General features: G+C 38.8%; 5 protein-coding genes across 14 annotated transcripts; 4 read left to right on the forward strand and 1 right to left on the reverse strand.

Moving 5' to 3' along the window:
• Positions 1–1,798: 1,798 nt before the first annotated feature.
• Positions 1,799–5,107, forward strand: LOC136265246 (protein Skeletor, isoforms B/C-like). The gene is made up of 14 exons (XM_066060104.1): positions 1,799–1,993; positions 2,129–2,245; positions 2,321–2,399; positions 2,639–2,828; positions 2,884–2,995; positions 3,049–3,182; positions 3,328–3,463; positions 3,518–3,649; positions 3,705–3,890; positions 3,951–4,144; positions 4,434–4,491; positions 4,540–4,718; positions 4,770–4,862; positions 4,920–5,107. The coding sequence occupies exons 1-14, from the start codon at positions 1,936–1,938 to the stop codon at positions 4,998–5,000; spliced, it is 1,749 nt and encodes a 582-aa protein (XP_065916176.1). The 5' UTR covers positions 1,799–1,935; the 3' UTR covers positions 5,001–5,107.
• Positions 4,987–11,821, reverse strand: LOC136265247 (protein Skeletor, isoforms B/C-like). The gene is made up of 14 exons (XM_066060105.1): positions 11,663–11,821; positions 11,487–11,612; positions 11,200–11,278; positions 10,339–10,516; positions 10,174–10,282; positions 7,122–7,252; positions 6,934–7,066; positions 6,736–6,867; positions 6,402–6,590; positions 6,160–6,353; positions 6,052–6,109; positions 5,826–6,004; positions 5,198–5,275; positions 4,987–5,147 (listed from the first exon to the last, which is right to left on the reverse strand). Exons 1-14 carry the CDS (start codon positions 11,727–11,729, stop codon positions 5,088–5,090), a joined length of 1,713 nt encoding a protein of 570 aa, XP_065916177.1. The 5' UTR covers positions 11,730–11,821; the 3' UTR covers positions 4,987–5,087.
• Positions 11,822–11,854: 33 nt separating this feature from the next.
• LOC136265254 (protein IMPACT-like) lies at positions 11,855–13,949 on the forward strand. The gene is made up of 8 exons (XM_066060116.1): positions 11,855–11,955; positions 12,011–12,148; positions 12,195–12,247; positions 12,312–12,374; positions 12,427–12,859; positions 13,627–13,667; positions 13,713–13,800; positions 13,851–13,949. The coding sequence occupies exons 1-8, from the start codon at positions 11,941–11,943 to the stop codon at positions 13,896–13,898; spliced, it is 879 nt and encodes a 292-aa protein (XP_065916188.1). The 5' UTR covers positions 11,855–11,940; the 3' UTR covers positions 13,899–13,949.
• Positions 13,950–14,091: 142 nt separating this feature from the next.
• Positions 14,092–17,333, forward strand: LOC136265239 (zinc finger CCCH domain-containing protein 3-like). 8 transcript variants are annotated; one of them, XM_066060090.1, is made up of 12 exons: positions 14,092–14,318; positions 14,367–14,798; positions 14,845–15,002; positions 15,046–15,113; positions 15,159–15,208; positions 15,256–15,713; positions 15,873–15,936; positions 15,985–16,082; positions 16,580–16,646; positions 16,695–16,764; positions 16,813–16,944; positions 17,004–17,333. In XM_066060090.1, the coding sequence occupies exons 1-12, from the start codon at positions 14,266–14,268 to the stop codon at positions 17,307–17,309; spliced, it is 1,956 nt and encodes a 651-aa protein (XP_065916162.1). In that variant the 5' UTR covers positions 14,092–14,265; the 3' UTR covers positions 17,310–17,333. The 8 variants fall into 8 exon arrangements, with proteins under 8 accessions (XP_065916162.1, XP_065916164.1, XP_065916163.1 ...); XM_066060092.1 differs by having other exon boundaries at positions 15,259–15,713; XM_066060091.1 differs by having other exon boundaries at positions 15,162–15,208.
• A 59-nt stretch (positions 17,334–17,392) lies between these two features.
• LOC136265252 (uncharacterized) lies at positions 17,393–25,699 on the forward strand. Of its 3 annotated transcripts, none has more exons than XM_066060114.1 (3): positions 17,393–17,872; positions 17,925–18,103; positions 18,154–18,675. In XM_066060114.1, exons 1-3 carry the CDS (start codon positions 17,485–17,487, stop codon positions 18,577–18,579), a joined length of 993 nt encoding a protein of 330 aa, XP_065916186.1. In that variant the 5' UTR covers positions 17,393–17,484; the 3' UTR covers positions 18,580–18,675. The 3 variants fall into 3 exon arrangements, with proteins under 3 accessions (XP_065916186.1, XP_065916183.1, XP_065916185.1); XM_066060111.1 differs by adding an exon at positions 23,866–25,698 and having other exon boundaries at positions 17,485–17,872; positions 17,925–18,784; XM_066060113.1 differs by lacking the exons at positions 17,393–17,872; positions 17,925–18,103; positions 18,154–18,675 and adding exons at positions 19,643–19,700; positions 23,866–25,699.
• The last annotated feature ends 1,211 nt before the right edge of the window (positions 25,700–26,910 follow it).

Here is a 26,910-nt window from a genome sequence, read left to right on the forward strand (position 1 = left end):
CAGTGAACTAGCACTGGGACACCTGTGTGCTACGGAGTCAGCGCAGGAAAATTTTCTCCTGGGGCAGGACTAGTAATCCGCAGGAGGCTGTACCATGTCCCATAGGTGAAGGTGTGGGCACCCGAGGTTCCACCTGGACCCATCACCTACTGTGTGAGACACACACAACACACATACAAACTAACACTATACACAGTACACACACCCACTACCATGCTAGCACAATCATGTTGAATCAACACTGGGACTGAGCCAGCACAGGAAAATCCTCCTAAAGTAGGACTTGTAGCCCGCAGGATGCATGTCTCACAGGTGAAGGTGTGGGCACCTGCATGGATCCTTCACCCCCTGAGTTGGTATTTCAGTGCTTCTCCAGACTGATGCTCTACCCACATGGCTTTACTGCTTCTCTCTCTATCACACATACACACATGCATGTGCATACTCACTTACTCACTCTGGCACTCACTCACTCACTCACTCACTCACTCACTCACTCACTCACTCACTCACTCACTCACTCACTCACTCACTCACTCACTCACTCACTCACTCACTCACTCACTCACTCACTCACTCACTCACTCACTCACTCACTCACTCACTCACTCACTCACTCACTCACTCACTCACTCACTCACTCACTCACTCACTCACTCACCCATGCTTACGCACACGCACACAAGGCATTTATGTACGCATGCACAATTTAGGGATGGACAATACTAGGGATGGACAATACTAGGGATGGACAATACTGTTATTCGATCCAATACCAATGTGGTTCAAACCCTGAAGGTATGTCAGTATACAACACAAGTGCGTAGTTTACCAGTCATAAGTACAAACACTGCTTAATTATCAAGCAGAAAAGTGCAATCCCAGTGTCTGAAAGTGTTCAAAATATAATACTATTATAACAGCCAGTTTCATCTACAATGGCATTTTTACTAATTGACCATATGAGCTACGTACCTGTATCAGTATCAATTATTTTGTAGTATTCTTGGTATCAAGTATTGATACTTATTGTGATGCATTGCCCATGGCCATCCCTAATGCACATGCACACATGCACACAAAAATACTATGTTGCTACGTATGTGGCTATTTACGAGAGTATATAGATTGACTGTCACCAGAGACCTAATGAACACCAAGGGACTCTGTATATCTACTAGTGTGTTAGATACATGACGTCATGTTATGCACTGTTACGTACGTATAGGCCACTCCAAATAAATTCTCTGTTTCCCCGTCCACCGCCCGCATCTGGTTACTGCCAGCTCTAAATATTCCATTATTCCGTATTCTTCCATTATTTTCCGGTTATTCTTGCATACTGATAGGCTCACTTGAAACAGTGTCAGCTCACGTGTCAGCAGCGCTATCAAGTCAGCACAAACTTCACGTTTGTGTTATTTTTGCAACTTACAAAAGAAGGAACAAGCTTAAGCATGCTTTTATGCAGCCTTTTTGGCAGTGCCAGGAAAATAATGGCTTGAATAGCTAGCCAATCTTATAATGAAATAATGGAAATGAACCGCCCGCCCGCATGCAAATATGCCTGAGTCCAGGACGGGAAACAGAGAATTTATTTGGAGTGGCCTTACCCTATAACCAAAAAATTCATGTCATGCTATTAATACCTGATTAATACACATGGCCAGTTATGGAGTGACCTGATTTCCTGACGCGTTTGTAAGGCTGCAACCAATGTTTTCATTCTCTGATTGATTAAATGAAATCACTATCACGAGGCCCTACAGGCACGAGGTAAAGTAGGCGAGGTACCAGATGTACTGGTGTCCAGTGTAGACTACACACTGTGTTCAACACGTGCAGCCATGTCTGGCAAGGATATAAAAGAGAGCGGTTTGCCTGACAAACTGTATTCATTTCAGTAAAGTTTAGCTATTATAAAGCTGTGCAAAGATGTATCTACTGACCGAGATAGCAGTAATCCTTGGAGTGTTCTTCCTCACAGCACAGGGTGAGTTGGTCTATATGAATCTAAGCTTTGCTAATAGCTCAGCTGTCCAGCTTGCTGGTCATTATTAGTATAGACAACTGCAGATATATGCTAGCTATAAAGATCTCATAGCATGTATGCATCCTGTTGTCTCAGGTGCTGTTGAGATCGGTGAGCTGCCCAACCTAGATCATGGGATCCAAGGAACCCTGGCTGCAAAAGATGAGACCACCTTACTCATTAAAAATTTTCACTATGATGGACAAGCACCAGGTTTGTGTGTGCACTGAGAAACTTGTGCATACATAGTGGTCTAGCTTACATGAGACTGAATAAATGTTTTTACAGCTGTATACGTGTATGTCTACTTGAGAAATGCTACTGTTGACCCGTCTGGTGGAGGAATTCTTATTAACTGGAGAGAATCGTAAGTGTGCCGGGTTTACTAGGCTACTATTATTGTGCCACTATTATATTATACTGAAACCCCTTGGTTTCTATGGCAGCAGTAGCTGGTGTGTTTCTATACAATATGATATGGCAACTTCTTTAATGGATTAGTATTACATCAATCCTTAGTTAAATGTTCCAGTTTATATGGGGTTTGATATTAAACAAAATTAAGATGTTGTATAAATACTGAAAAGAGTATTGTCGCACTTATAGGGGTTCAGATGGCAGGATAGCTAGGAGATACACTGGCCAAGACATCACCATCTCATTGGATGATAGACCTGATCGTGAAGACAGTAGATTGACTGTCAATGATATTGGTACTCTCACCATCTGGTGTCAACGATTTGAAGTCTTCTTCAGTCGCATAGACATACCAAAAGGACTGATGCTGTCCTCAGCAGTAAGTACACCAGCTACATATAATATATGACATGATTATATATATACATATATAGTCACCTGTCTTACAATACTGTGCTCAACTAACTACAAATTTTCAAGTGTCATGGACAGTGGATGCTGATAGTGAGATTGGAACATTTGAACTGTGTAGTTGTATTGATTCAGGTGAGTGGTCACTATCCTGTGATGATCTGGTGACTATTAAGTGTTGTCAATAGACCAGTACATGGCATTTGGTATTAGTGGAAATGACACAAAGACATTTATGGTGGGAGCTGATGTGGTGGTGGCTTGGGTAGGACAAGATGGAGTAGCTAATGCTGTAGATTACTACCTCACCAGTAGACAACAGGTACAACAACTTTATGGCTTCATAGTAGGAAAGTTGTATACTTAGAATCAGTACATCATGTAGTTAAGGAAATACTATTATTATACAACAATCAGATCAGTAGTTAATGTTTGAGGAAATATCCTCATTTGGCTATTCCTTACAGTGTCGTGGTGGTAGTGGAGTGTGTCCAGATGACTTAATAACTGGCAATGGAGGAGGTAGTCAGGACATAGTTAATATCACTGGACAAGTATCTAATGGACGAACATGTGTCCAGTATAGTAGAAGTCTTACCACTGGTGAGTTTTGTGTGCTATTGTTACTGTTTACTTACAATTGGTTGGACACTTTAGAAGATAGTCGTTACGACAGACCAATACTAGCTAATCAGTCACAGTTTATAGTGTGGGCATATGGACCACGTGCTAATGAGGAGGGATTGGGAGACCTTGCCTTGTTCCATACTGAATTTCCCCGTAATGGAGGTGAGTGGAGATACAGACTCATAAACGGCATTCTTGATCAAACAAACTTGTACAGAAAATATAGAAATCAATTTCGGAGCTGCACCACAAGGTACACGGCAGTGTTCAGCACCTCTGCAGTGTTCTGAAGAAGTGCAGATTTGTGGATGGACTGGCAAAGCTATAGCAGCAAATGGTCCCACTATCTTCAGAGTGAGGATAGGCCCATCAGGTGGCCCTAGAGGATATGAGTTTATCACTGGTAATATACATGTTTAATAGTAACTAGTATTAGTTATAATCTGTGCTGGTTATCCTGTAGGTCTGTCAGGCTGGGGAATAGCTTACTACATTGATAACACACTAATACCAGTGTTGAGGGTTAGACGTGGTGTAACATACACGTTCATTGTTGAGGCTGGTGATGATGTTAATGATGGACCCAACTATCATCCCTTCTATATCACTAATTCTATTGATGGAGGAATATTACTGGATACCCCTGAACAAAGAGCAGTAAGTGTTAACATGATAGCATACAACTACCACAGAAAACACACCCTATGGTGTACATGGCTAACTGCACACTATGTATACTTAGAAACAAAAATATTGGAATATTAACAACAAGAGTTCATACAATATTATGAACTCTTGTTAACAAGCAGCACTAATGTACAGCAATAGTGCACAAGGCTCCACTTAGCTTATAATAATTCCATGAAGCTCATTACTGCATAACTTAGTACTGTACAGTAAGGTGACGTGAATATGTAGCTATATGTGTGTGTGTGTGTGTCTACAGAGAAAGAATGAAGTGGTCTACGCTGGTTTTGATGTGGACACTAACACTCCACTAGCTGGTAAGTGATCACATGATCACATTACATCATATACACACTACATGTTAGCTGGTAGACACTGTCAACATGTGGAGACCTCATCATCTGGTAATGTGGCTACTAGTTGTAGTAATAGCTTGGAGGATTATCTGAACACTTTGACTGTGTCTTGTGAGGGAGATGAGAGTGAAGCAGCCATATTAACATGGACCCCAGATGATAACACTCCTGATCTAGTCTATTATCAGGTAGATACACTATCACAACTTTGCTAACAATTAGTCATCGTTCAATGTTAGTGTGCAAACCATTTCCACCTTGGTTGGAGAATTGAGGTATTTAGTGATACTATTCCAAACACAGAAGGTCCTGAAGACATTTCTGGCAGTATGGTAAGAATTGACAACTCAAATTTCTAGCTTTTATTATCACAACTTATAACATAATAGGTGATGGGATCACACTTGGCAGCACTACAAATATTGTTGATAGCACTGACATCTTCCCTGCTAGCAGTTGTTCAGTTTTAACAATACTGGATTATGAATAGAAAAACAATTACTCATACTCAGTTCCTAATCTGCACAATACATTATTGTTCTAATAAAATACACAAATTACAAAACAAATAGTTTAACTATCGCAATAACTACTATAGTAGCCGTTAGTGATGGTACCTGAGGAACAACACATCGTGATAACATTATCAACTCTGAGATGTTCTTACCATATGATTGGCACCTCCTGATCCTTCAACTTCATCAACAAACATAATTCTCCACCCAAGATGAATGTGGTTAGCACACTAATGGACACAAATACGGTAATAAATTTGAATTAGTATAAAAATACTATATAATGGGAATAAGACATAAATATGATTGGTATAAATTTCCTAATTGTTTACAGCTGAAGATAAAAGGAAAAATTAATTGCTGGAATTCACCATATGAAATACTCTAATACAGCATTCACCAAACATCAGCTGGTTACATTATTCATTATTCTAATAGAGCAGTCACTTTTTGTGCAGTTTACAATAAATATTCTGGAGCTGCTATTTTAATAAAAGGTCATCTTTGTTGAAAGGTGAAAATACACGAGTAAAGTTTGTTGGGATTGAAATACCTATAATATTTATACAGTGAAACCTGATAAGGGCTGATCACCTGTCTAAACCAAAAGCCTGTTAATTGTCTACAAAACCACCTGCCCAATGAAGCTACCTGTCAGGCAAGTTTGGTACACAGGTGACTGGAATAGTAACCCAACACTGCATTGGTTTCAGGTTTCCATTTCCATTTTCAATTTCAATTTTTAAGTTTCCATTTCCATCTTTAATTTCCAATGTTCACCTGATAATAGACTACATCAGGAGTGTTTTCATCTGGAGTCCATGTTAATATGGCTGCTTCACTCTCATCTCCCTCACAAGACACACTCAAAGTGTCCAGATAATCCTCTAGTCTACTGTTACAGTTAGTAGCTACTGCTCCAGATCTCTCTGTCTCCACATGTCGGCAAAGTCTCCCAGCTGTGATAGTAGTGATGTTGTAACAAGTGTGGTCACTAACATCTTACCAGCAGTTGGGTCATTAGAGTCTGTATCATAACCAGCATAAACTTGTTCATTCTTGCTCTAATAGAACAATTTTACTACAAGTTACACAAGTACACATTAATCCTCACTAATCTCAGCTCAGGAGTATCCAGAATTATCCCTCCATCGATGGAGTCAGTGATATAGAAGGGATGATAGTTGGAGGGGTCAGTAACATTATTACCAGCCTCAACAATGAATGTATATGTTACATTACGCTCCAGTCTCAGTGCTGGTATTAGCGTGTCATTAATGTACATAGCTATACCCCAGCCTGACAACCCTACAGGATCATATAGTACATCATTGTCACTAAACAATATGTCCTTACCAGTGATCGCTTGATATCCACGCAGGCCACCTGACAAACCGATCTTGACAGTGAATGTGGTAGGCTCCTTAGCAACAATAGTCTGTCCCTGCCAAGCAGGACATGAAGGTATCTCCCTACACTGTAAATCAGCTTGGCACTGTAGATTGGCAGAACCAGTACCAGTAGCAAAGTCCAACATGAAATTTTCTGTACAAGAATGAAAATATGATTACTCAATGAAAATATGATTACTCAATTGCACACACGCATGCGTGCACACACTACACACATACACGTGTGCGCACATGCACACACCACACACTATGTACACACAGCTGGTACAATAACTCACCGCCATTACGAGGATACTCAGTATGGAAGAAGGCAAGGTTCATCAGACCTTCTTCAGTGGCACGAGGTCCAATGGCCCATACTACAAACTGTGACTGTCTATTGATCAAGTAATTCCTATCCAAGGGATCACCTGTGATAAGTACAATAGTCCCTAATACCCTAACGCAATACATCAATAATAACTGTAGTTGCGTACTTGAATTCAATGGCCTCTGATACTCTACACATCTCTGGTCATTAGTCACATCTCCTGCAATCATGGTGACATCTTGTGTACCAGTCTGCTCAGTAATTAATGTATCAGGACACACCCCTTGTCCACCCCTACACTGTACACACATACACAAGTCACAACAAGTAAACAACAAACGGGTTATAACTAACCTGCACCCTGCCAGTAAGGTAGTAGTCAATAGCTTGAGGGCCATCGTCATCGATCCAAGTCACCACCACATCAGCTCCCACCATATTTGTCCTTGTGTCATCTCCACTGATACCAAATGCCATGTACTCGTCTATTGACAAATAATAATAATACGATGGCTTAATAAACAACAGAGTGCATTATAGCAGTCAAATAAGCCACATAGACTAGTTTTCAGTAAATAATTAAAGATCCATTTATTCACAAAATCAAAATACATGTATGGATATTTTGAGACCAACAAAAAGTGTCATGTGGGGGAAGACTTACGGACTTCAATTAAATGCAATCAAATGTACCGACATCAATAAAACAGATAGAAGATAAGAAAAATTTATAAATGCATACCTCTTCATACAAACAGTTGCCAGCCTAAAAAATATTTAAATTGTGATAGCATATCAGATGAAATACAGGACTGGAGACAAGAACCAACTTAGTGACAGAGAATTATCAAATGTGTGCTGCATGGTGTATAATGTCGCAGTTTAACTGGCAAGTTCCAAGAAACAATAATTATTATCAACAATAGTACATAAACAAAATTTAATTGGGCTACAGATTAATTTATTGGTATACGATAATAAATGAGCTATAAGCCTCATTCATTGTTCACATGAAATTCCAATCAATAAATTAACAATGTTTAATATATATATTTTTGGTGTATGGATCTTTACTTTAGTTTGCAGTATGTAGTTCATTTCTACTCCTACAGAACAGAGATGCACTACTATTCTATGCACTTGACTGCTTTATTAGAGTATTTTGATCTTAAGTGCAAGACCACACAATAACTCATCTGGGGTGCCATTATAATAGGCAGTGCTTTTAGCGTAGATGCTACAAATAATTCAGTGTTGCATAGTATTAATATAAGCACCTTGGTGTCGATACTGAAGCCAAAAGAAAATATCAACAATGAGGAAGCATTCTGTGAATGGATCAAATTCTTGTTGTATTCAACAGAACTAGTTTCTGACTTCCTGCTATACAGGGTTTCAGTAGTCATCCTGCAGCTCACTATTGGCTAATAACAAAAGGAGGAAAACACTTTAGGAGTGACAAAGGATGGAAGGAACACCAGGCATCTTTGTTTGTTCCTCAAAAGCATATCTGATTACCGTGTCAAAGTATTGTACTAGTATTACCATGACCTGACAACAATTACACAATGGGGAAAGCAGGTAGACAAAAAGTCAGTAAGACCAAACAGTGCTCATTTTTAAGACCATCAAACCTGAACCTCTTAAGGATGTTTTAAGGCTTTCTGATGGCTTTCCTAAAATTTTTAACAGGAATTGTCCACTTTCTCATAGTGAATTCTTCATTTGTAATGTTGTATACTGGGCTGAATGTATATATGGGTAGCTGAAAACAAACCGTAATGACCACTTAGCTATTTCATTAATTGATAGTTGGGACACGTGTTCAGATGAAAAGCAATAAACCTTATGCCATTCTTTTTCTAATGTGGTATGTGCAGGTTCACCAGTCATAACAATTACAAAGAAAAATTAGGAATTAAGTTTGATTAGGGATCAAAGAAATAAAAGCAGCAAAACAAGGGAGGTTGCCTACACCGGACACTTAGGGACTAAATGTCCACTAGTATATCTTCAGATGTAGACAACTTTCCTTGTTTCACTTCTCTGAACCTTAATCAAATTTCATATATTTTTCGACTCTGTTATTCCATTACACAAAGAAATGATATGTGGAGAAGTTAGCTATTAACCAATCTGTTTACTTCATTACATCATCACCTTATGGTTTGAAAGGAGGGTCAAAATTGTATGCTGAATAGCTCATCATTGTTTTAACTATTCACACTAGTACTAACACTCTATGGCTGCTTATTAACTGGTAGCACCTGTTAACATAACCAGGTACAGCATGGCCTATCACGTAAGCAGGAGCTCATAAGGCTAAGGAGCATATCACTAGTAGCACTCAGTTATACTTTTCTAGTTACAAGTTCTTGCATGGTATGCAGCCGCAAATCAACACCTTGCGCTATCAAAAAAAGGAAATGCTCACAAAGGTAAGTCCATGATGTGCGCATTGCATATATTTCCACACGCCAAAGGAATGTCTAACAGTGAAAAGTTTAAACCCGTGGCCTTAGCTGTTTAAGTTTTCAAAAGATTTGAATAACTTTTTGGAAGCAGTGTGGTTTACCTTGCAATAGCAGGCTTGATTTTGTCTATGCCATATGAAGTTATTTTGAGCTTAGTTTATAGTTATAATTTTTATTTTGGAAAGTGCAAATCTACAGTACGTACTACTGTACTATATTCAAACATTTTACAATTATCACAACACGGGGATCATGTACATACCACCCCATTGATACTTGTGACACACAAATCCATATATACACCACATGATATTCAACACAACAGCACACACAACTCCATATTGAGCAACTAACAACATTGTATGGTATGAGGTGACATGACTAATATAAGGTTTCCACTGGCCATAATAGGAGACCACTAAACTATTAATAACACTAGTATGGTATTAACACTACTTGTATGGTAACATGTGATAACAATCATCATGGACTATATACATTATTACAAATCTACTATTGGTAATGTTTTATCAATATTCATAGCCATCAATTGTCCCACACACACATGATACGTTTGTATAGAGAACTGTTCAATACACCACATTGTAAAAGAAACATGATCCACTTAGTGAAATGGTACTTGCAGGATTGTCTTGTCTATACTAAGCAGTACCGTATGGTACAAAATTGTGGTGGAGAAAATTTGACAAATTAGATGAACCAACTCAAAAAATTATTGTTTGATTTTAGCTAACTAAATAGAGAGAATGCAGTGTGACACAAACATTCACCAATAACATTATCTGCAAAATTTTGTCTAGAGTTAAAAATTTCTCCTGCAAAATTCGCATCATACAGTGATCAAAGCAGCACATCTAGACCAGTTAACATGGCATACATCACAACCCAGTGGTACATTACGTGGTAATTACTTTCTTCTACACATCCACACTGTCTGATCCTAATATTATTATCATCATAACCGATAGTGAGTTGTAGGTCTTCATGGGGTTGTATACAATAAGACATCTGTAGACCAGGCTATATATGGAGATACGATTATAGGAGACTATGTGACAGAGCGGGTGTGAACTTACTGGCAGTGAGGTGGTCCTGTCAGCAGGGATGTCTAATGTGCCAAAGAACACTCTGAATGGTGCACACCAAATGGTGATGGCTCGGAGGTCAGAGATTAACAGCCCATCATTAGGACGATTAAGAAGTGACACGGTTACATCTTCACCACTGAACCTTCTGTTAGGAATCATTGACTCACTACAATAATATGGAATAACATTATAAGTAGTTTGAAAAAGAAGTATAATTTACATGTTAATTCTCATGCAGGTATAATTACCCTGTGCATAAGATATTAGCAGCAGCCATTCACCAACATATAACAGTGCGTTGGTATGAAGAAAATATATGGTTGACAGGGATATATGATGGAATCTGTTAATGTGTTCTAAATAAATGAGGGTAGCTGTACATAGTATTAGTACACTGGGGACCGTGTACCTACACAATTTGATTGTACAATTGTTCTATAAGTCAAGCCCATGTCAAAATTGTTGTTTAACAGACAATGTATACTATGACAGATTTATGAACTATAGTCATGTGCTAGGACACAAATATATTTACTATTTTCAAGCTTTCTGTATAAAACATGAATTTTGAAGTAGATTCATGTCTAAACAGCTAGAGCAATAACTTCCTTAATAAATAAATAAATAACTAAGTAAATAAATCAGCACAAAGTTACCCATGTCATCATATGGCAGAGAACACGATTGGTATGTTTTCGGTAGACATGCACAAGTTCCCAATATTTTTGTTCAGCTATATCTGCATATTCATCTGGCCAAGGAGCTCTGATACATTCTCAAATTATGTACTCATTAACTTCAACTGATTTTACTGCTGAATTACACAACACATGCTACAGGTTGTCTTACGTCATACTCCAGTATATTGATATTCCTCCTCCTCTCCGGTCAACTTCTACCCCCTTGCGGTACACGTACACGAACACATCTACACAAATGTAATAATAGTACTCTGGCAGCAGCATAGCTGAACCAGGGCTACAGCCACATGCATGCAGTCTAAGCTCTGGGAACTGGAGCTTAATCTGTTAGCCCATTTGCAAAGTACAGTTATAGCCCAGGTGATGACAGCTATATTAAGCCATAGGTATAAAGGATCAATGATTAAACCCCCAATCTGTGTCGTAGCTACTCACCGGCTCCTCCTCCATCAAACCTAAAGTTCTCGATAAAGAATGTTTTCTCATCCACGGCGTACACTACTCCGCTAACATCGTGTTGTAGTGTCCGGAATGATCCCAGCCTTACTCCCCTCTGGCTACCTGTGAACAATCAATGTACCTCTCGTCCACAACTACGTAGCAACACTTACTCGCTTCCAGTATCAATTCGCTAGCAAAACAAGCAAGTAGGAGCAAAGAAGTTACTGAAATAGCCATTGCTCAGAGTCTGTGTTGTAGCCTCTCCCCTTTCTCGGTTTTATGTTGGAAGGTCACGCGAGTTAATAATTTTTGAACCACGTGACCAGGTAATTATGGCCTAGTCTCGTGCCCAGCCGGGCTCGCGCTAATGCGCAAACATTAGCGCGAGCCCGGCTGGGCACGAGACTAATTATGGCCGTGGCTGTGCGATGATGTTGAACGTAGACACATGGACGAGATCCAGGTGAGTGGCATAGGTGTATACGGGTCTTAGTATAACAACATGGTGTACGTTTTAGCTTGAAGAAATTCAAGCCCTTCGTGCGATATACGGCGAAGATTTCCACGTGTTGAACGAGACTGGCAAAGAATTTATGATAGAAATCAAGTCAGACAGTACTTGGGGGACCAGTTATACACAGTCGATTAAATTTGAAGTGAGCAATAAAAATTACAAACAACCGATGCTCAGTTACCTTTCAGTTTATCTATCCATCTGATTACCCCCACACAAGCCCACCAGTTTTTAAACTAAGGTGGTGTGTTGTGTTGTGGTGTGGTGTGTGTGTGTGTGTGTAAAGGAGACATGTTGTGTTTCAGCTGTGATGTGCTGAGCTCTGAGGAAATAACGCAGCTTGCTACTGAGCTATCAGAGATGTTCAAGTAATTGTTTAGAGTTGAACGTTTGTATAGTAGTGAGTTTGATTCACATCAGGAATGCTTCTGGTGAGATTATCATGTTTGAATGGATCGAGTTCCTTAGAGGACATCTCATTGAGAAAGTTGAAGACGTCAATAAAATGTTAACAAATGACCAGCCTCATCCTCAACCAGACACTTTTAGCGATTTTGATATCACTGATGAACCAACAGTACCAGAAGACGCTGTACATTTATGTCCTGTAATTTATCATGGTGAACCACTGACAGATCGGAAGAGTACATTTCAAGCTCATGTTGCTGAGGTGACTTCAGTTGACCAGGCGGCTCTAGTAGTGCAGGAACTGAAGACCAATAGGAAAATAGCTACTGCTACTCACAACATATTAGCTTATCGTATATATGATGTAACTCGAGGAGCACATGTGCAGGATTGTGATGATGATGGGGAGAGTGCAGCTGGTTCCCGTCTATTGCACTTGCTACAAGTAATGTGTGTATTGTGAAACCTTACTGAATGGCCACCTCTTATTATAGTGGCCATGTCATGTAGATCCCTCAGTTGAATACATCATTGTTGAGGCCAATTTCGATATGCTCTTATAGAGTAGTCATGTATATTGTGCATGCCATACAGTGAGTTTTTGCTGATAAGATTTTATTTTTGCGAGCAGTGGTAATTAAATTTGCACCCTCTCAAGAGTATGCAGTTTTTTCTCACTTCATGGTGGCACAATTATATGTAGAGTTACTGGAGCAAGACACGAAAACACATATAAGTGCACGGTAAATTCCCCACTATTGTAGAGTTGCAACATTCCCCACCTCTCTTAATTAGCTCCTTGCCAATGATGGGAGTCCAGATGTCTTTATAACCATGGTAGCCATGTATACAAGAGCTTAACAGTGCTTCCCTCTCTCCTCCATTGTGTATCTATTAATCGACATAAAAGTATCAGCTGATTTTATTTTCATGGAGAGCTAGTTATATTATAATGGAAAATTTCTGTACTAATGTGTGGCACTCTTAAGGTTTGTAGTAAATTATAGACATGGTAAAAACCCACTATATGTGACTAAGTGTTGACTTTAAAAAAAAAAGATAAGAATTTAAAAGCAGCCCAAAGAAATATGCAGAGATGGAGGAAGCATTGGTGGGGTGAGGGGCACAAAAATGCATATATATTTTGCTATATAAACTAGTGCCCTATTAATGAGGTTTTTGGTCTAGCACATTATGTTGTATTCTACATAGATTATGGACCTGGATAATGTCATTGTGGTCGTTACAAGATGGTAAGCCACTACAATGTGATATGGTCACCTCATCACTTGTTGAAGGTATGGAGGTGTTCATTTGGGACCAGACAGGTTCAAACACATCAATAATTGTGCTCGTATCTTGTTACAACAACAAGGACTTGAAAAAGTAAGTGATACATCACTTTTGTGTGTTTACCATTGTTACCACTGGCACAGAAAGATGTTCATCGGCTGAAGAGTAAACGAAAAGGAAAAAAGAAATGACAAATTTATGTATAAATTACATTGTTTACTTTTTACAGTGGAACCTCTCTATTATGGACATTTTGGGACCCAAATTTTTGGCCACTTTTTGTTGTAATATAGAGGTGTTCCTCTTTCAGAGGTAAAAATGTATTAACCAGACCTTTTGGGACCAAAACAAAATTTTTGTCCTTATTATGGTGGTTTTTTGTATTGTGTGCTTAATTCGGGGAATTTGTTGAGGTTTCATAGATAATATTAAGCCTATGCGCGGTAACAGACCATAAAATTTATTTTATTACGGGCATATTACTAAGGAGACAGTAGTGGGAGCGAGTTTCATAAAAGGAACGCTCAAAGTTATGACATCACGTTAAGACTGAAGAGGATGGCGACTAATAGGTTGTTTAGTAATGGAGGAAATCGGGCTCAATACAAATGGTAAGTCGATGTAGCATCGGTTTGGTACTTGATACATTTTATCACTAGGTCTAGTTCACAAGAGATAGGACACACGTCTGGTACTTTCATTCCTGTGAACAAGAAGATACCCAGTCGCCATCAGTGTAGCTATACGGCGCCGTTAAATGGAGTGATTAAACACCACCCAAAGTTGGGAAATAGTGCTAACAAATATGTCTACGTTAACAATAGCAACAAAGAGACAATGAAAGTCAACAATGCCAAACCTGTGGCAGAGCTGAAAGGTCAAATTGTACATAGAAGAAATTCAGCACATAAGAATTTCTCAGTGGTGACTAATAACAAGTTTCATAGGTCAAAAAACAATGTATTCAGGTTCACAGCATCACCACAGCCTGACAAAGTTGTCAGCATGCCGGTCAACACAACTTGTAAAGATGTATCAGTGAAGAAACCAACCCTACCTGTTGTTAACAAGATCACCCAACCACCAATAGTGTATGTTCTAACCTTCTGTGTGTTGTTGTCATTGATGTTGTTCCAGTAAACCAACTCCAGTTGTTCTACCAGATAGAAACCAGCTCAAGTGGAGCAGCAATGATGTCAAGGTCCCTGTGACTCCTCCTGTGAATACTAAGGTGCAATGTAAACGATCATTTAGCAAGACAAAATTTACCTGGAGAAGATCTAGTTCTGGTATAGGTGTCTGTTTACTGTTGGAACTTTGTGTTAGTGTTTGTGACAGGGTCCTCTGTGCCAAGACACTGTTCTTTCTCCAATATGACAACTTATATTAGTAGTAAATACAAGATGGTGAGAGTGTGTGTGATGTCTGTCTGACATTGTCAGGATGTGTAGCAGATCACATCAACACCAGTTCAGAAGAAAGCTGCAAGTTTCACCCATGGGTATTAAGCATAGATAAAGTAGCGTAGTTGCATTTTTTTTTTTTTAGAAGACCACGTTTGAACTCTGCGAAAAAGGTTGTCTACATGGGAGGAATTGCTTATAATGCATCTAGCAAGAAATTATCACGGAGGCTCTCAGCTAATTCTAGTAAAAAATTCTCTGCTAAGAGAGCTGCTAAGAGGTCAGGCAACAAGGTTTGGCTGGCTAAACCTCAAGCTATCAACCTTGCCGAAGAAGAGAACTACACCCACCCTGGATATGAGATCAGACCCAAGGGAGGTAATAGACAGTGGATAGCTGCTGGGGATAAGAGTGTTCTAGTCAGGAAGGCTAATGCCATCAAACACAAGTACATTAACAGAGTAACTGCCCCAAGAAGGCTATCATCATCATCATCGCATAAGAGTAAAGGATTGAAATCTTTTAGAGTGTTTATTAAAAATGAGGAGTTTGTAATGAACGCCAGGAAGAATGTATTAAGAAGACTATCAAGGACTTCTCTGGGTTAGTTTTGTACACTCTTGACTTGTATTGTTAACACATTGCTGATCTCAATGCTATCTAGTATTTATCTCATTGTTGAGTTAACAGCTTGGTATATACTGTTGAGTATTGGCCTCTATGGTGTGTTATGTGATGTTGAGCCATATAATGTGTCCTTAGATGGTGATAGTAGGAGGAGTGTTTCTCTTGTTCCAAACAGAACATCCACACACCAGCTAGCAAGGTTGTATTCCTTACACCATGCTCAATATCACAATTTGTGTACCTGTAGTCATGCAGTCCGTCGCAGTAGGGCACTTGTGTGGCATGCTCAGATGAAGAAGAATATACCCAAATCAGAACAGTACTGTATGTTTTACAATAGATTTGGTAAGTACAGAACACATGAACCCTGGACACTATTGGGAAATTAAATCTTTGTTCTTTGAAAATGGCTGAGCTCACCATTACTTCATTGCTTGCTCCCTGCATCAGTTTTTTAGTTGCCACACTACATCATTTGATTACAGATCACTGTTTTAGGATAGAGGGAGACACTGAATGGCCAAGTGTTAACATAATAACTACTGCAGTAGGGTGACTGGGGGTTGGAGCCCCTAGACATCTGTTTCACAGGGTGCACAGTCCTTCCACCTTTTATGATGAACTCTAATAGAGCAGTCATATACCCTAATAAAAAAAGTCAAATATTACTGAGTATAATCATCCCATAACTGTTTTTGCTGCACCTAAGGCAAGTAATGTAATGATGATGATGGCTTAAAAGGACTGATTTTGGAACCTAGACAGATATCCTTTATAAAGAGGTTGCCCCTAATTCATGGGGTGTACTTTACAAAGTGTTCCATGCATGCACATTCTATTAGGGAAGTGTACCAAACAAGAGACATGTCCTTACATTCATGACCCAGATAAGATTGCTGTGTGCACCAGGTTTGTAGTGTAGCTGTGGTGGTAGCACAATAACCTTGAATGTGACAGATTCTTAAGAGGAAGTTGTGAAAAAACCGATGGAAGTTGTCCCTTTTCCCATCACATTAGCAAAGAAAAGGTGAGGTATTGTTGTACAGTGTGTAATTTTGTAAATCTTTGTTATCAGATGCCAGTGTGCTCCTTCTTTCTGCGTGGAGTATGCACAAAGGATGACTGCCCCTATCTCCATGTTTATGTTGGTAAAGACGCTGAAATCTGTCTGGACTTTGCTAAGGGATACTGTCCCAATGGGACTAAGGTATGATGGCTATAATTTGGTACCCTTACTGTTCATGTTATAAGCCACGCCTGTTTTAGTGTAAAAAACAGCACTTGTTGGATTGTCCTGAATATATGGAGTCAGGTAAGTGTGCTAGAGGTAGTAAGTGTCCCCTGAGACACAAGAAGAAACTCGTCAAGAGAACACACTCATCATCAACACCCATTCCTTCATCCAAAGAACCCCAAGCATTCAAGAGGAGGAGGATTATAAAGCATAAACACAATAAGGCCAATAGCATTGTTACTAATAGTTCCAGTGACATGTTAATCACTCCCGATCAGTTGGAGTTTATTCCCCTTGAACAGGGACCATCTACCCCACCTGAATTTATTGCACTTTAAAAAAAAAAATTTTTTTAAAAACTACATTAGAGCTTGCGCTAGAATTTAGATACTAAGATGATGTTGAAGTGTAGTCTGGCGCGGCCGCCCCTTCGATTTGAGATTAATCTCTAATTGAAGGCAGACCAGTTGGAGTGAGGAGCGGACGGCTCTGGGTAAGCTGGTAGCAAAGCCTATGGCGGACGTCGTTTCCTTTAATTCCTTGCTCAGTAGGAGTACTGAACTAGCTACTTTAATCAATAATAGGCCGGGAATACAATTGAAACCGGAAGAGCAACATGAAGCGGAGGGCAAAACAATGATGGAAATGGGTATGGAAGAAGAGGATATAGAATCAGATTCTGAAGATGTGTCAGAGGAGGTGTATGACATCGTGATGGCATTGATGAACGAAGCGGACCAGGTGGACGAGGCGGCAACCGAATTATTTCAGTCACTGATGATGTTGAAGGAGCTGTTTTCACAAGCAGAAAGAAGTACGCAGGCACTAATGGCAGAAGCACTAGCTAAACAAGAAGAAACCATTAAAGAATACTACATGCTGTGCTTTAACCTGTTTGAATGTAAGCTGTTGCCATAAATGTATTGTGCTATTGTGTGTATGTTCACTTGCAGCTACTCAAGGCCTGTCATGCAATGAAGAATTGATGCAACTTTATCTTCTAGTCAGTTCAAACGTGGAGGGATGGTTGGATGTCAGCGTTTCAGTCTGCAGTTGGGTAGCCTGTGGTAGTCTCATGCAGAACATCAATCGCTTGTTGTATTTCATTAGTATACCTCATGGCGGCTCTGATGTAAGGAAAGTCTTTTAACTATTTGTGGTGATAATGCTGTGTGCATTCAGGTAATACTATCTGCAATTGAAGTAGAGATTGGTATCATTTATAATTGTTCCCGGAACTTTGCCTTACCTGAGTTCTATTATAGCCGATTTTCTTGGACCAAAATTATTTCAGGCATACTGTCCTCATTTTCTGGTGTGGCAGGAATAAGGCTTACTTGCAAGCTGCTAGCAACTACTATGGCTGAATGTTTCCAGAAAGAAGAAGAGCTAAAGTTGCTGGATGTAACAAGCAGTGATCTTGCCGGCTTAAAGGTTGCTCTAACAGATGCCTCATCTTCAACTGACAAATCTGCTATAGCATTTGGATATAATTATTCAGCACTTGAACTGTTGACTGCTTTGCAGAGCTTCATGTGTAGGCCATCCAATTGTATGGTTTTAATGGACCATTCACTGTTGATGCCCATTGCAAATCTTGTTCATTGAGGAGAGCTAGCAGAGAAGATTGCTGCAGTAAAGCTCCTTTGGCATCTCTTGGAACACAAGGAGGTCAAGGAATGTCTGCTGAAGGAACACAAGAGTGTAATAGATATGTTGAAGATGGAACTAGACAAAGGAGGTGTTGATGAGGAGTTATCCCTATGGTGTAAAGGTGTACTTGCTGTCACACAAGTACCACATAACAGTACAGGTAGGTGATTTTAGTATGTAAACCAGTAGACAAATCAAAAGATCTTATGACAGACTGTAATGTGTGTTTTTCTGTACTGTTTGTGTGTGTGTGTGTGTGTTTGTGTGTGTGTGTGTGTGTGTGTGTGTGTGTGTGTGTGTGTGTGTACTGTGCTATAGCCTAGGAAACGCACAACTTCCCATACTCAGAAGTGCACAGCGTGATTTCTCAACCTCAAGAATTGATATTTATAAACAAACAGTGTTGGGGCAATTACTTTTTAAAAGTAACTTGTTACACATTACTTGCAACTGAACTATTTAGTTACAGTTACATATTACCAAGAGTTCATAATATATATACTAAGGAGAGTATTCTACTCTCATATACCCCTGTAGAAAGGCGTATCGTGAAGTTATGACGTAATGACAAGATGTTGCGATTTGTGACGTACAGGAAGCCGTAAAAGTGCAAGAATCGTTAGCACCGTTTCACACTTGCGACGCTCAGGATAGCCGTATTCGCGAATGGCCTAGTAAGAAACGCCTACGAAGCGGTCTTAACCCATGAAGAAATGCTTAGAGCTGGAGTTAATTTGGTTGCTAGCGACGTTGGTAGGCATGCGTTCAATCGATACCATGTTCAACTAATGACATCATTATTATACAAAGAAAAACGGACGAACTCAGAAGGGTTACGTCATAACTTCACGATACGCCTTTCTACAGGGGTATATGAGAGTAGGATACTCTCCTTAGTATATATATATTATGAACTCTTGATATTACCCATAAAATAAAGTAACTATAATAATATTACATATTATATTACTTTGTGTCCACAGCCTTAAGCTGTCACGTGTGAAACTACCACCTTATCATGTGACATGATTATGTTGTTGGACAAGGTATAAATCTTGGTCATTCATTAATTTGAGGTGAGCTGCAGTGGCTAGGCATTACTCAGTGGATCACTAACGAGATTAGCAGCTTCATTACTTGTGGTAGTAAATTACTTAATATTAGATTCTTATAATAATTACATTACTTAGGTAACCTGCTACATTTGTAAGTAAAGTAACGTGAGTTATATTACTGGTTTTTATAGCATATTTTGTTTTAGTTACTGCAAAAGTAATAATTATTATGTAATGCGCACCAAATTCACCTGAATTGTCGTTGTTAAAATGTTTACCATTAGCCTACCATCACAGCTATTTCTTGGCCGCCACCTTGGATTTCACATCTTTTTTCACCATAGCCTTTTTGAGGGCTGCACCATTTTTTACAGCTTGGCTGTTTTTGATTAGATATATGTGTACTATTCTGCCAAATAGTTGTATATAATATATCTAATCCAAAACAGCTAAGCTGTGAAAAGGGGCACAGCATTTCAAAAACGGCTAGCATGAAGAACATGTGACATCAAAGGAGGCAGCCAAGAAATGGCCACAATGATATTATGTTGTCAATAAGTAACATGTTACCCCCAACACTGTAAACAAACATATTTTTATACCATCGAGTCTGGTCATTAAGCACTTGTTAAGTGCATACTTGTTTCTTGTACTTTTCATGGCTAATAAGCGCATGTGGATGAACACAAAGCTCCAGCACAAGGCGCAGCTATACAAGGGAAGGAATGCTAGAAATTTGTTAATTGTGCAGGCTTGAAATTTTATGTGGTACATGGCCAATGATTTCACTAAGCAAAATGGTCTTCTGCAGAGTGGAAATCATGCTCCACACGAAGGATTTGCAGGAATCCAAACGTTTGTACAAATGGTGGCTTGTGATTCACACCACTCCAAGAGAGTTAATCCTTGAGCACTCACAATGAGATTTCTTATTAGGCACATTTGCTTAACAAATACATGTTAACAATAAAAAGCATATGCGCCTAACAACAGTAACTATACTATCATTTTCTTTTTGGAATTTTCTTTTACTAGTGGTATTTTAAAGCCACTAGAACACAAAGCCAGAGTGCAAATCGATCAAACCACATAAGTTGTGTTTTAGGTGTACAGTGTGTCTCAGTAATCTGATCAACTCATGTCAACAGTGACTGTTATATTAGAGTGTTTCATAACTGTTGTGCGTTCTATTATAGTAATTGAACTGAGCCTTGTATAGATGAAATCCAATAGACTTGATTTATGCAACAAATTCACTTATCTGTACAACCCACCTAACTGAGGATCCATTGCATTGGTTTGAAAATATGACCAGGCAGAACAAACTACTACTCCCCACTACGTGATATTATCGTTTTAGCAATATTTTGAAAGTATCAATATCATGATAATTATTATGTTTGTGCATTAGTCCCATTAAAAATACAGTTATGTAGGTTGTGTCGATATTTGTCCAGGAATCCTTGTGATGTGAAGCCTTACTTAATTGAACATGATGTTGTGATCGTGCACGAACAAACCGGAAAACTGTAAATATGTTCAAGAAATGCTTGAAAGAACTAACTCCATCAGACTGCTGGGCTACTACTGTTGTTATATGTAACGATATTCACTCTAGAAGGCTTCAGTTGCCATGGAATTACACAAGTACTTGCTCATTCTTGATCCGCTAAAATATTTCCATTCAAATTTCTGACACAATATCAAAACTTTTACCATATATTTACTATGTGGAGCCATATAAGTATGAGCACTGTTTTGTTGTGTCGCTTTCCCAAACTTGTATTGGAGCCAAACCACACATGTTTGCTCTTGACACTTTTACTGTCACCACTAATCATATGGTTGGCTGAAACGTTATTTCTCTTGAGAAACTGTTTTCTCAGGGTTTCAGCTCACTTGTTCACACTTTTCCCTGATTAACCATAGATTACCCCTGCTGAGAGGTGTGAATATCATTACATAACCTCAAAGCATGTGTTACAAGATGATAGTGGCAGTTATGTAGCACCTATAAAGGAATACCATATGTGATTGAATTATGTGTAAGTATCATGAAGTATTAACTGTCGTGAAAATAGTTGGTTTAGTATACTAAAAATAGCAGCCCTACACTACACATAGCAGATTAACCTAACTAGAATTTCTTTATTCTGTAACTTGCACTACAAAGTTAAAATGTTTAATACCCTGTAAGTGCTGAAAACACTGTCATTGCCTATAGCATACCATAAAAGTAGAAAAAATAGATCAGTGTTCTCACCATCCCTGTTTTCTCAGACCCAGTCACCAATTTTGCAGTAGTGTATTGATATACTATTTTGTCTGTCTTTAAAAAGGCCAGCTTTAAATTCTTCTAGTGAGACATTTGTATGCTAATCCACTTATCTAAGCAGTGACTTGTCTCAATTACAACCAATAAAGTTTGGCCTGAAGGTGACACTGACAGGTTCCACTGTATGATTAAGTTAGTAGTATATATCCAGTTATTGTTTCTGAATTTTGTGCTGCAAAAGATTGAGATACTCTAATAGAACAGTCACAATACCGTTGACGTTAATTGTGTCTAATGAATTGTCTGCACACATCCTTGTTATTATGTGATATGAAGTCAAGCAAACGTGAAATTGTTAATGACTTATTTTAGTACAATGGTAAAAAAATGTTAATTTAGAAATGAAGTACTGTTCCAGCAAAACAATTTGTGAAAAAAGAGATGATGGTAGCTCTGAGGGAAAATCCCTAGCTACTTAGCATTGTAGCAATATGGGAAAATCCCTACTGTAGGAATAATGCCAAAGTAGGAATTTCCCTCATTGCTACAATGTCTAGCAGCTAGGGATATTCCCTCCGAGCTACCATATCTTGTTTCACTACTTTTTATCACTTCATTTTTAATTAGACTATGGTACGCATAGTATGCTTTGAAGTTTTGTCGTTAATGAGGTATTTAAAATCCAATAGATACCCGGGGTAGGTATCTAAACTGGTTAGATACCTGTGACAAAATTATTTGTCATGTGCCCCACGTGTTTTGCTGGATTCCAGTCACAACAGCCATCAGAAATCATCACTAGAGTGCGAAGAAAACATCACTGGATAATAGAGATGATTGTATTCATATAGGAAGCCTACCAGTGAGTTGTTTTAACACTAATTCGATCAGGAAGCCACCATTATTGGCAGTGACCAGAGCCGTACGAGCCATAGTCTAAATTGGTTATCGCCCAAATCCATGGTATCTTCGCTATTTTAGAGACCTGAGGAATGGTACAATAGTCACCGAGGGCTTTTCCCTCGGTGATTCGCCCTCGGTGACTATTGTGCCATTCCTCAAGTCTCTAAAATAGCGAAGATACCTTTTTTTTTGCACTAGTTTGTTAACTTTTTTGTTAGAGCATAAGGCTATGAAATACACGTGTGGCTGTGACTGCTGTATTAGAGTATCTTGATCTCACCACTCGGCTATGCAGTATATCAAGTTAGTGGGCATGGCACAACAATGCCTTGTTTTCTTATGGAGTTAGATCATTGTTGCGGTATGTTCTGATCATTTAAGGAGGTGTAGCAATTCTTTTAAAAGCGCAGCTTAGCTGCTACCTGATACTATAGTCTGTTAGTTGCTTCTAATAGTTTTGTGGCATCTAAATGGCTACGTTCCTTCAAGGAAAGTGCTGATACAGAAAATTAGTGTCTTGGTATGGTTTCCTGGCATGAAGAAGAAAGCCTTTTAATTGAAGATAAAAGGAGTGGCAAATCACAGAAGGCAAACATTTGTTAGAACTACAAAAGCACATCCCACTGGTGAGTTTGTTGCTGTTGCTTAAAACGGTTGTCGTGCACTGCTTCATTTGGCCTCTAGCCTTGCAACTATGGTCAGGCAGTAAGGCTGTCAGGCAAGCAGATAGATGAAATTTAGAGTTATGGCGATTTTTAAAAACATTCAATATCTGGATGCCTGTAAATGTTTTCTTGTTTTTGATAGTGTAATTGATGCTGAATGGAGTAAGACTATTCCACAAAAATGATTTTACTGTGTATGACATTAGATGCGGCTTTTTAAACAGTGCACGTCACTTTAGGGGAGACCCTACTAAACAGTATGGCTGTAATAATTTGTGTAATATCCATGTATGTAATTGTTTCACTGCATAGATGTTATGAATTGGAGTGTTTTTGTTTGTAGACAATGAGGCTGATTGCTTGTTGACTACCATCAAATGCAATTACTCTGCCAAGAAATACAGTCAATGTGTGAAGCTGTGTGACAAGGTCCCTGGAGTAGCCGAACTGCAACTATACAAAGGCAAGGCTCTTTATCACATGTACCAGGCAAGACAGAGGATGTTACGAGGGCTCAGTGATCAACAGGAGTTACTTAGAGGACACCAAGCTTGTTATGAGATTACTCGTGAGGTGTTAAAGGTACTTGGTCGTGCTAAAGACGATGGCTTTATTGAAGATGATGTGATGAGCCAAAAAATGTTAGACTTTGCTATGATGGACTATATGCTGGAGACAAATAAGCTTAAAGAGATAAAACGATGTTTTCTTTGCTTGCAGAGGCAGCAATTCCACCTGGGATCAAATATACCAGCTAGTACATCAGCAGAAGCGTGCGGAGGACCAAAGTTGAAGCCTATAGATGCCAACATTAAACGCAGTCACCTCATCCCACATGGTGTTATCAAAAGGCTTATCAAGGTTGGTGGCGAAAGGCAACAGGGTACCCAAGCTGGTTTGAAGAATGTTGTGTTTGGTGTGTTTGGTACAAAAATGGACTCAGAACGTACTCCAGCCACTGAAACTGTCTACATGCTTTGTGGCTCATGTGAACATATGATTAATGTGAAGGGGGAATACCCATTCTTGAGATTTTTTGACCAACTAATGGATCCTTCTTGTGTTAATACCAAACAGCAAATTGAATATGGCAAAGAGCTGTATTATTGTTGCTTAAGTTTAATATTCCGTACTCTCTGTCCTTCCCAAGATGCCTATGTCAACACAGATGAAGTATATCAGCTGTTGTTGCAATGTAGAGTTTTCTTGTTGACTGATGGTGCTTCTGCTGCAATAAACATGGAAGAGCTACCACAAGTATTCCTATTTATTCACTCAGGCAGTGAGGACAAGGCTGATGAACAGCACACCTTATTCTTAAAGCAATCTTCTGTCTCTTTTACTTCCAAGATTGGGCTCAGCTGCATGAAGGAAGAATTAGATACATTTGAGCATGTGTATGCTAATTTCTTTATGGTAAAGGTGAGTATTGCAATAGTGGTGGTCAGATTTAAGCCTTCCATGAGCTATGCCATAAATGATGACTTTATTATCCACCCTGATGGTGGGGTTTACATTGTCCCCCCGCTGGTTGATAGGACGAATACAGTTCCTCATGGAGTGCAAACAGCTTTACATCTGCTTCATGAAGAGAATGTGGTGGACCTCAAGAAGTTTGGTAAGATACCCAGTGATAACACTCCAACCACTTCATCTATTAGTGCCGTTGCTGCTAACTCTGCTAGTACAATTAATAATTAAGATGTGTATATGTATAATAATGTGTAACTGTCCATAATGATTAACAGCACAGAGGTGATTGACTAATTAGAACCTAAAAATCCTGTTTTTTTGCCTGTTCCTGAAGCTTTAGCCTCGCAGGTCCCAACGATAGCTCTTACAATTACATACAGTTGAGCCTGTGTATGTTTTGTTTAAAAAATTCCAATAAAATGAGGTCAAAGTAATAAATGTTATTCTAAACAGTTGACTACACCCTGTAAATGTGAACCTTGAGATTAACTATTGTTGGAAGTCATGCAACTTATGTGTTATGATTTACTCTCCACAACTATACATATTTGAGTATGGGTACCTATCTATGTGCACAGAGGCAAAGCTGTCTGGTAATATACATAATAATTATAGTGGTTACACAAGGGAAGTCACAACACTCGTGTACTATGTATATATACACAGTTAATGTTGCTAACACAAATCTTTCACTGCATGCTTCTAAGTGCAGTGCAAACTGAGAGAAGAACTTCCATGATTTTGTGATCACAAACATCCCACTAAGGAGGTTTATGTGGGTATGTATACAATGAGGTATAAAACCTGGAATAAAATAATTATTTGAAAATCAGTTATACTATGCTGTCCACTGCTACAGTTTGCTTTGGGACCAATACAATTTTGTGCATGCGTCATGCATGTATGAGTTGCGTTGTCAGGAGTTTGTCTGATGGAAGACTTGCTTATAAAAAATATAATGGTGGCAGTTGTATGAATTCAATTAAGCTCTGAGTTGCATTAGTAGCCTATGTACTTTCAGCTGTTTCATAGTCACAAGCATAGGCAGATCTAGGAAACACTGTCAAGGATGGGGGGGAGGGCAAGACGTTTTAGTGTACAACACTGCAGTATGCCTCCTAGGTTTGAATTTGGGAGCATTTTTGACAGCATTTAGCTATGCTTTGCAATGTATAAAGATTAGTTAGCCTATCTGAGATAAACTTGTTTGATGGCAAAGTATACTAAATCAGAATAAAGTATAGCTAGTATTGTTATGGTTATAAATTAATGACATTAGAATTGCGACTGTTCTATTAGAGTAGTGACTGCTCTTTTAGAGTATCTCGATCTTGGCTAAAAAATTCAAACTTATTTGCCTCACTTTATTTCTTTGCAGTGTACAGTATAATTAAAGTACATTTATAACTGTTTTCTTCTATTTGCCCATTAGTTTTCTATACTTCTGAATACCTGTACAGTGTGAATACATGATTCAAGTTTCTGGTATCAATATAGTACTGTAGGTACAAGGGGGGCAAGAGAAGGGCCAGGGGGCCACAGCACCCCTTGGCCCCCCTCAGATTCGCCTATGGTCACAAGTATCATAGTAATATATAGATGATTGTATACCCTACAAAGTGTACACAATGGTTTAGATGATGACTATATACACAGTGCTATAAAGTTCCAAAAAAAATTGTACATTTAATATTAGTATTGTTGATTATAAATGAACAACACATGATTATTATCTTAATTCTGCAAGCAATTATGTTCAAATGTGTATGTTTTAAATTATTTGTACACTAGCTTGTTTCTATGGATACTTATTCTGAAATATATGTATGACTCTACTCACTCTTAAATTAGTCTAGTTACAGTAGATAGCTAAGTCCAACATTTTATGTTAAACAACTAGCTAGGTTTTGAAAAT

The sequence above is a fragment of the Dysidea avara genome, chromosome 8, assembly GCF_963678975.1.
Source record: "Dysidea avara chromosome 8, odDysAvar1.4, whole genome shotgun sequence".
NCBI lineage: Eukaryota > Metazoa > Porifera > Demospongiae > Dictyoceratida > Dysideidae > Dysidea > Dysidea avara.

What these genes read in the sequence shown, in the direction of transcription:
- LOC136265239 (XM_066060090.1), top strand. Translation starts at nt 14,266, where the DNA reads ATGGCGACTAATAGGTTGTTTAGTAATGGAGGAAATCGGGCTCAATAC. An exon ending in GCTGCAAGTTTCACCCATGG is followed by an intron (nt 15,209 to 15,255) that starts GTATTAAGCATA and finishes TTTTTTTTTTAG; the next exon opens with AAGACCACGTTTGAACTCTG. An exon ending in AAGATTGCTGTGTGCACCAG is followed by an intron (nt 16,647 to 16,694) that starts GTTTGTAGTGTA and finishes TGAATGTGACAG; the next exon opens with ATTCTTAAGAGGAAGTTGTG.
- LOC136265247 (XM_066060105.1), bottom strand. Translation starts at nt 11,729, where the DNA reads ATGGCTATTTCAGTAACTTCTTTGCTCCTACTTGCTTGTTTTGCTAGC. An exon ending in ACAGGACCACCTCACTGCCA is followed by an intron (nt 10,283 to 10,338) that starts GTAAGTTCACAC and finishes CTCCATATATAG; the next exon opens with CCTGGTCTACAGATGTCTTA. An exon ending in CAGGAGGTGCCAATCATATG is followed by an intron (nt 5,148 to 5,197) that starts GTAAGAACATCT and finishes GTTGTTCCTCAG; the next exon opens with GTACCATCACTAACGGCTAC.
- LOC136265246 (XM_066060104.1), top strand. Translation starts at nt 1,936, where the DNA reads ATGTATCTACTGACCGAGATAGCAGTAATCCTTGGAGTGTTCTTCCTC. An exon ending in CTTATTAACTGGAGAGAATC is followed by an intron (nt 2,400 to 2,638) that starts GTAAGTGTGCCG and finishes TCGCACTTATAG; the next exon opens with GGGTTCAGATGGCAGGATAG. An exon ending in TGAATTTCCCCGTAATGGAG is followed by an intron (nt 3,650 to 3,704) that starts GTGAGTGGAGAT and finishes AAACTTGTACAG; the next exon opens with AAAATATAGAAATCAATTTC.
- LOC136265252 (XM_066060111.1), top strand. Translation starts at nt 18,685, where the DNA reads ATGTTGAAGATGGAACTAGACAAAGGAGGTGTTGATGAGGAGTTATCC. An exon ending in AGTACCACATAACAGTACAG is followed by an intron (nt 18,785 to 23,865) that starts GTAGGTGATTTT and finishes TTTTGTTTGTAG; the next exon opens with ACAATGAGGCTGATTGCTTG.
- LOC136265254 (XM_066060116.1), top strand. An exon ending in CACAGTCGATTAAATTTGAA is followed by an intron (nt 12,149 to 12,194) that starts GTGAGCAATAAA and finishes GTTACCTTTCAG; the next exon opens with TTTATCTATCCATCTGATTA. An exon ending in AACAACAAGGACTTGAAAAA is followed by an intron (nt 13,801 to 13,850) that starts GTAAGTGATACA and finishes CCACTGGCACAG; the next exon opens with AAAGATGTTCATCGGCTGAA.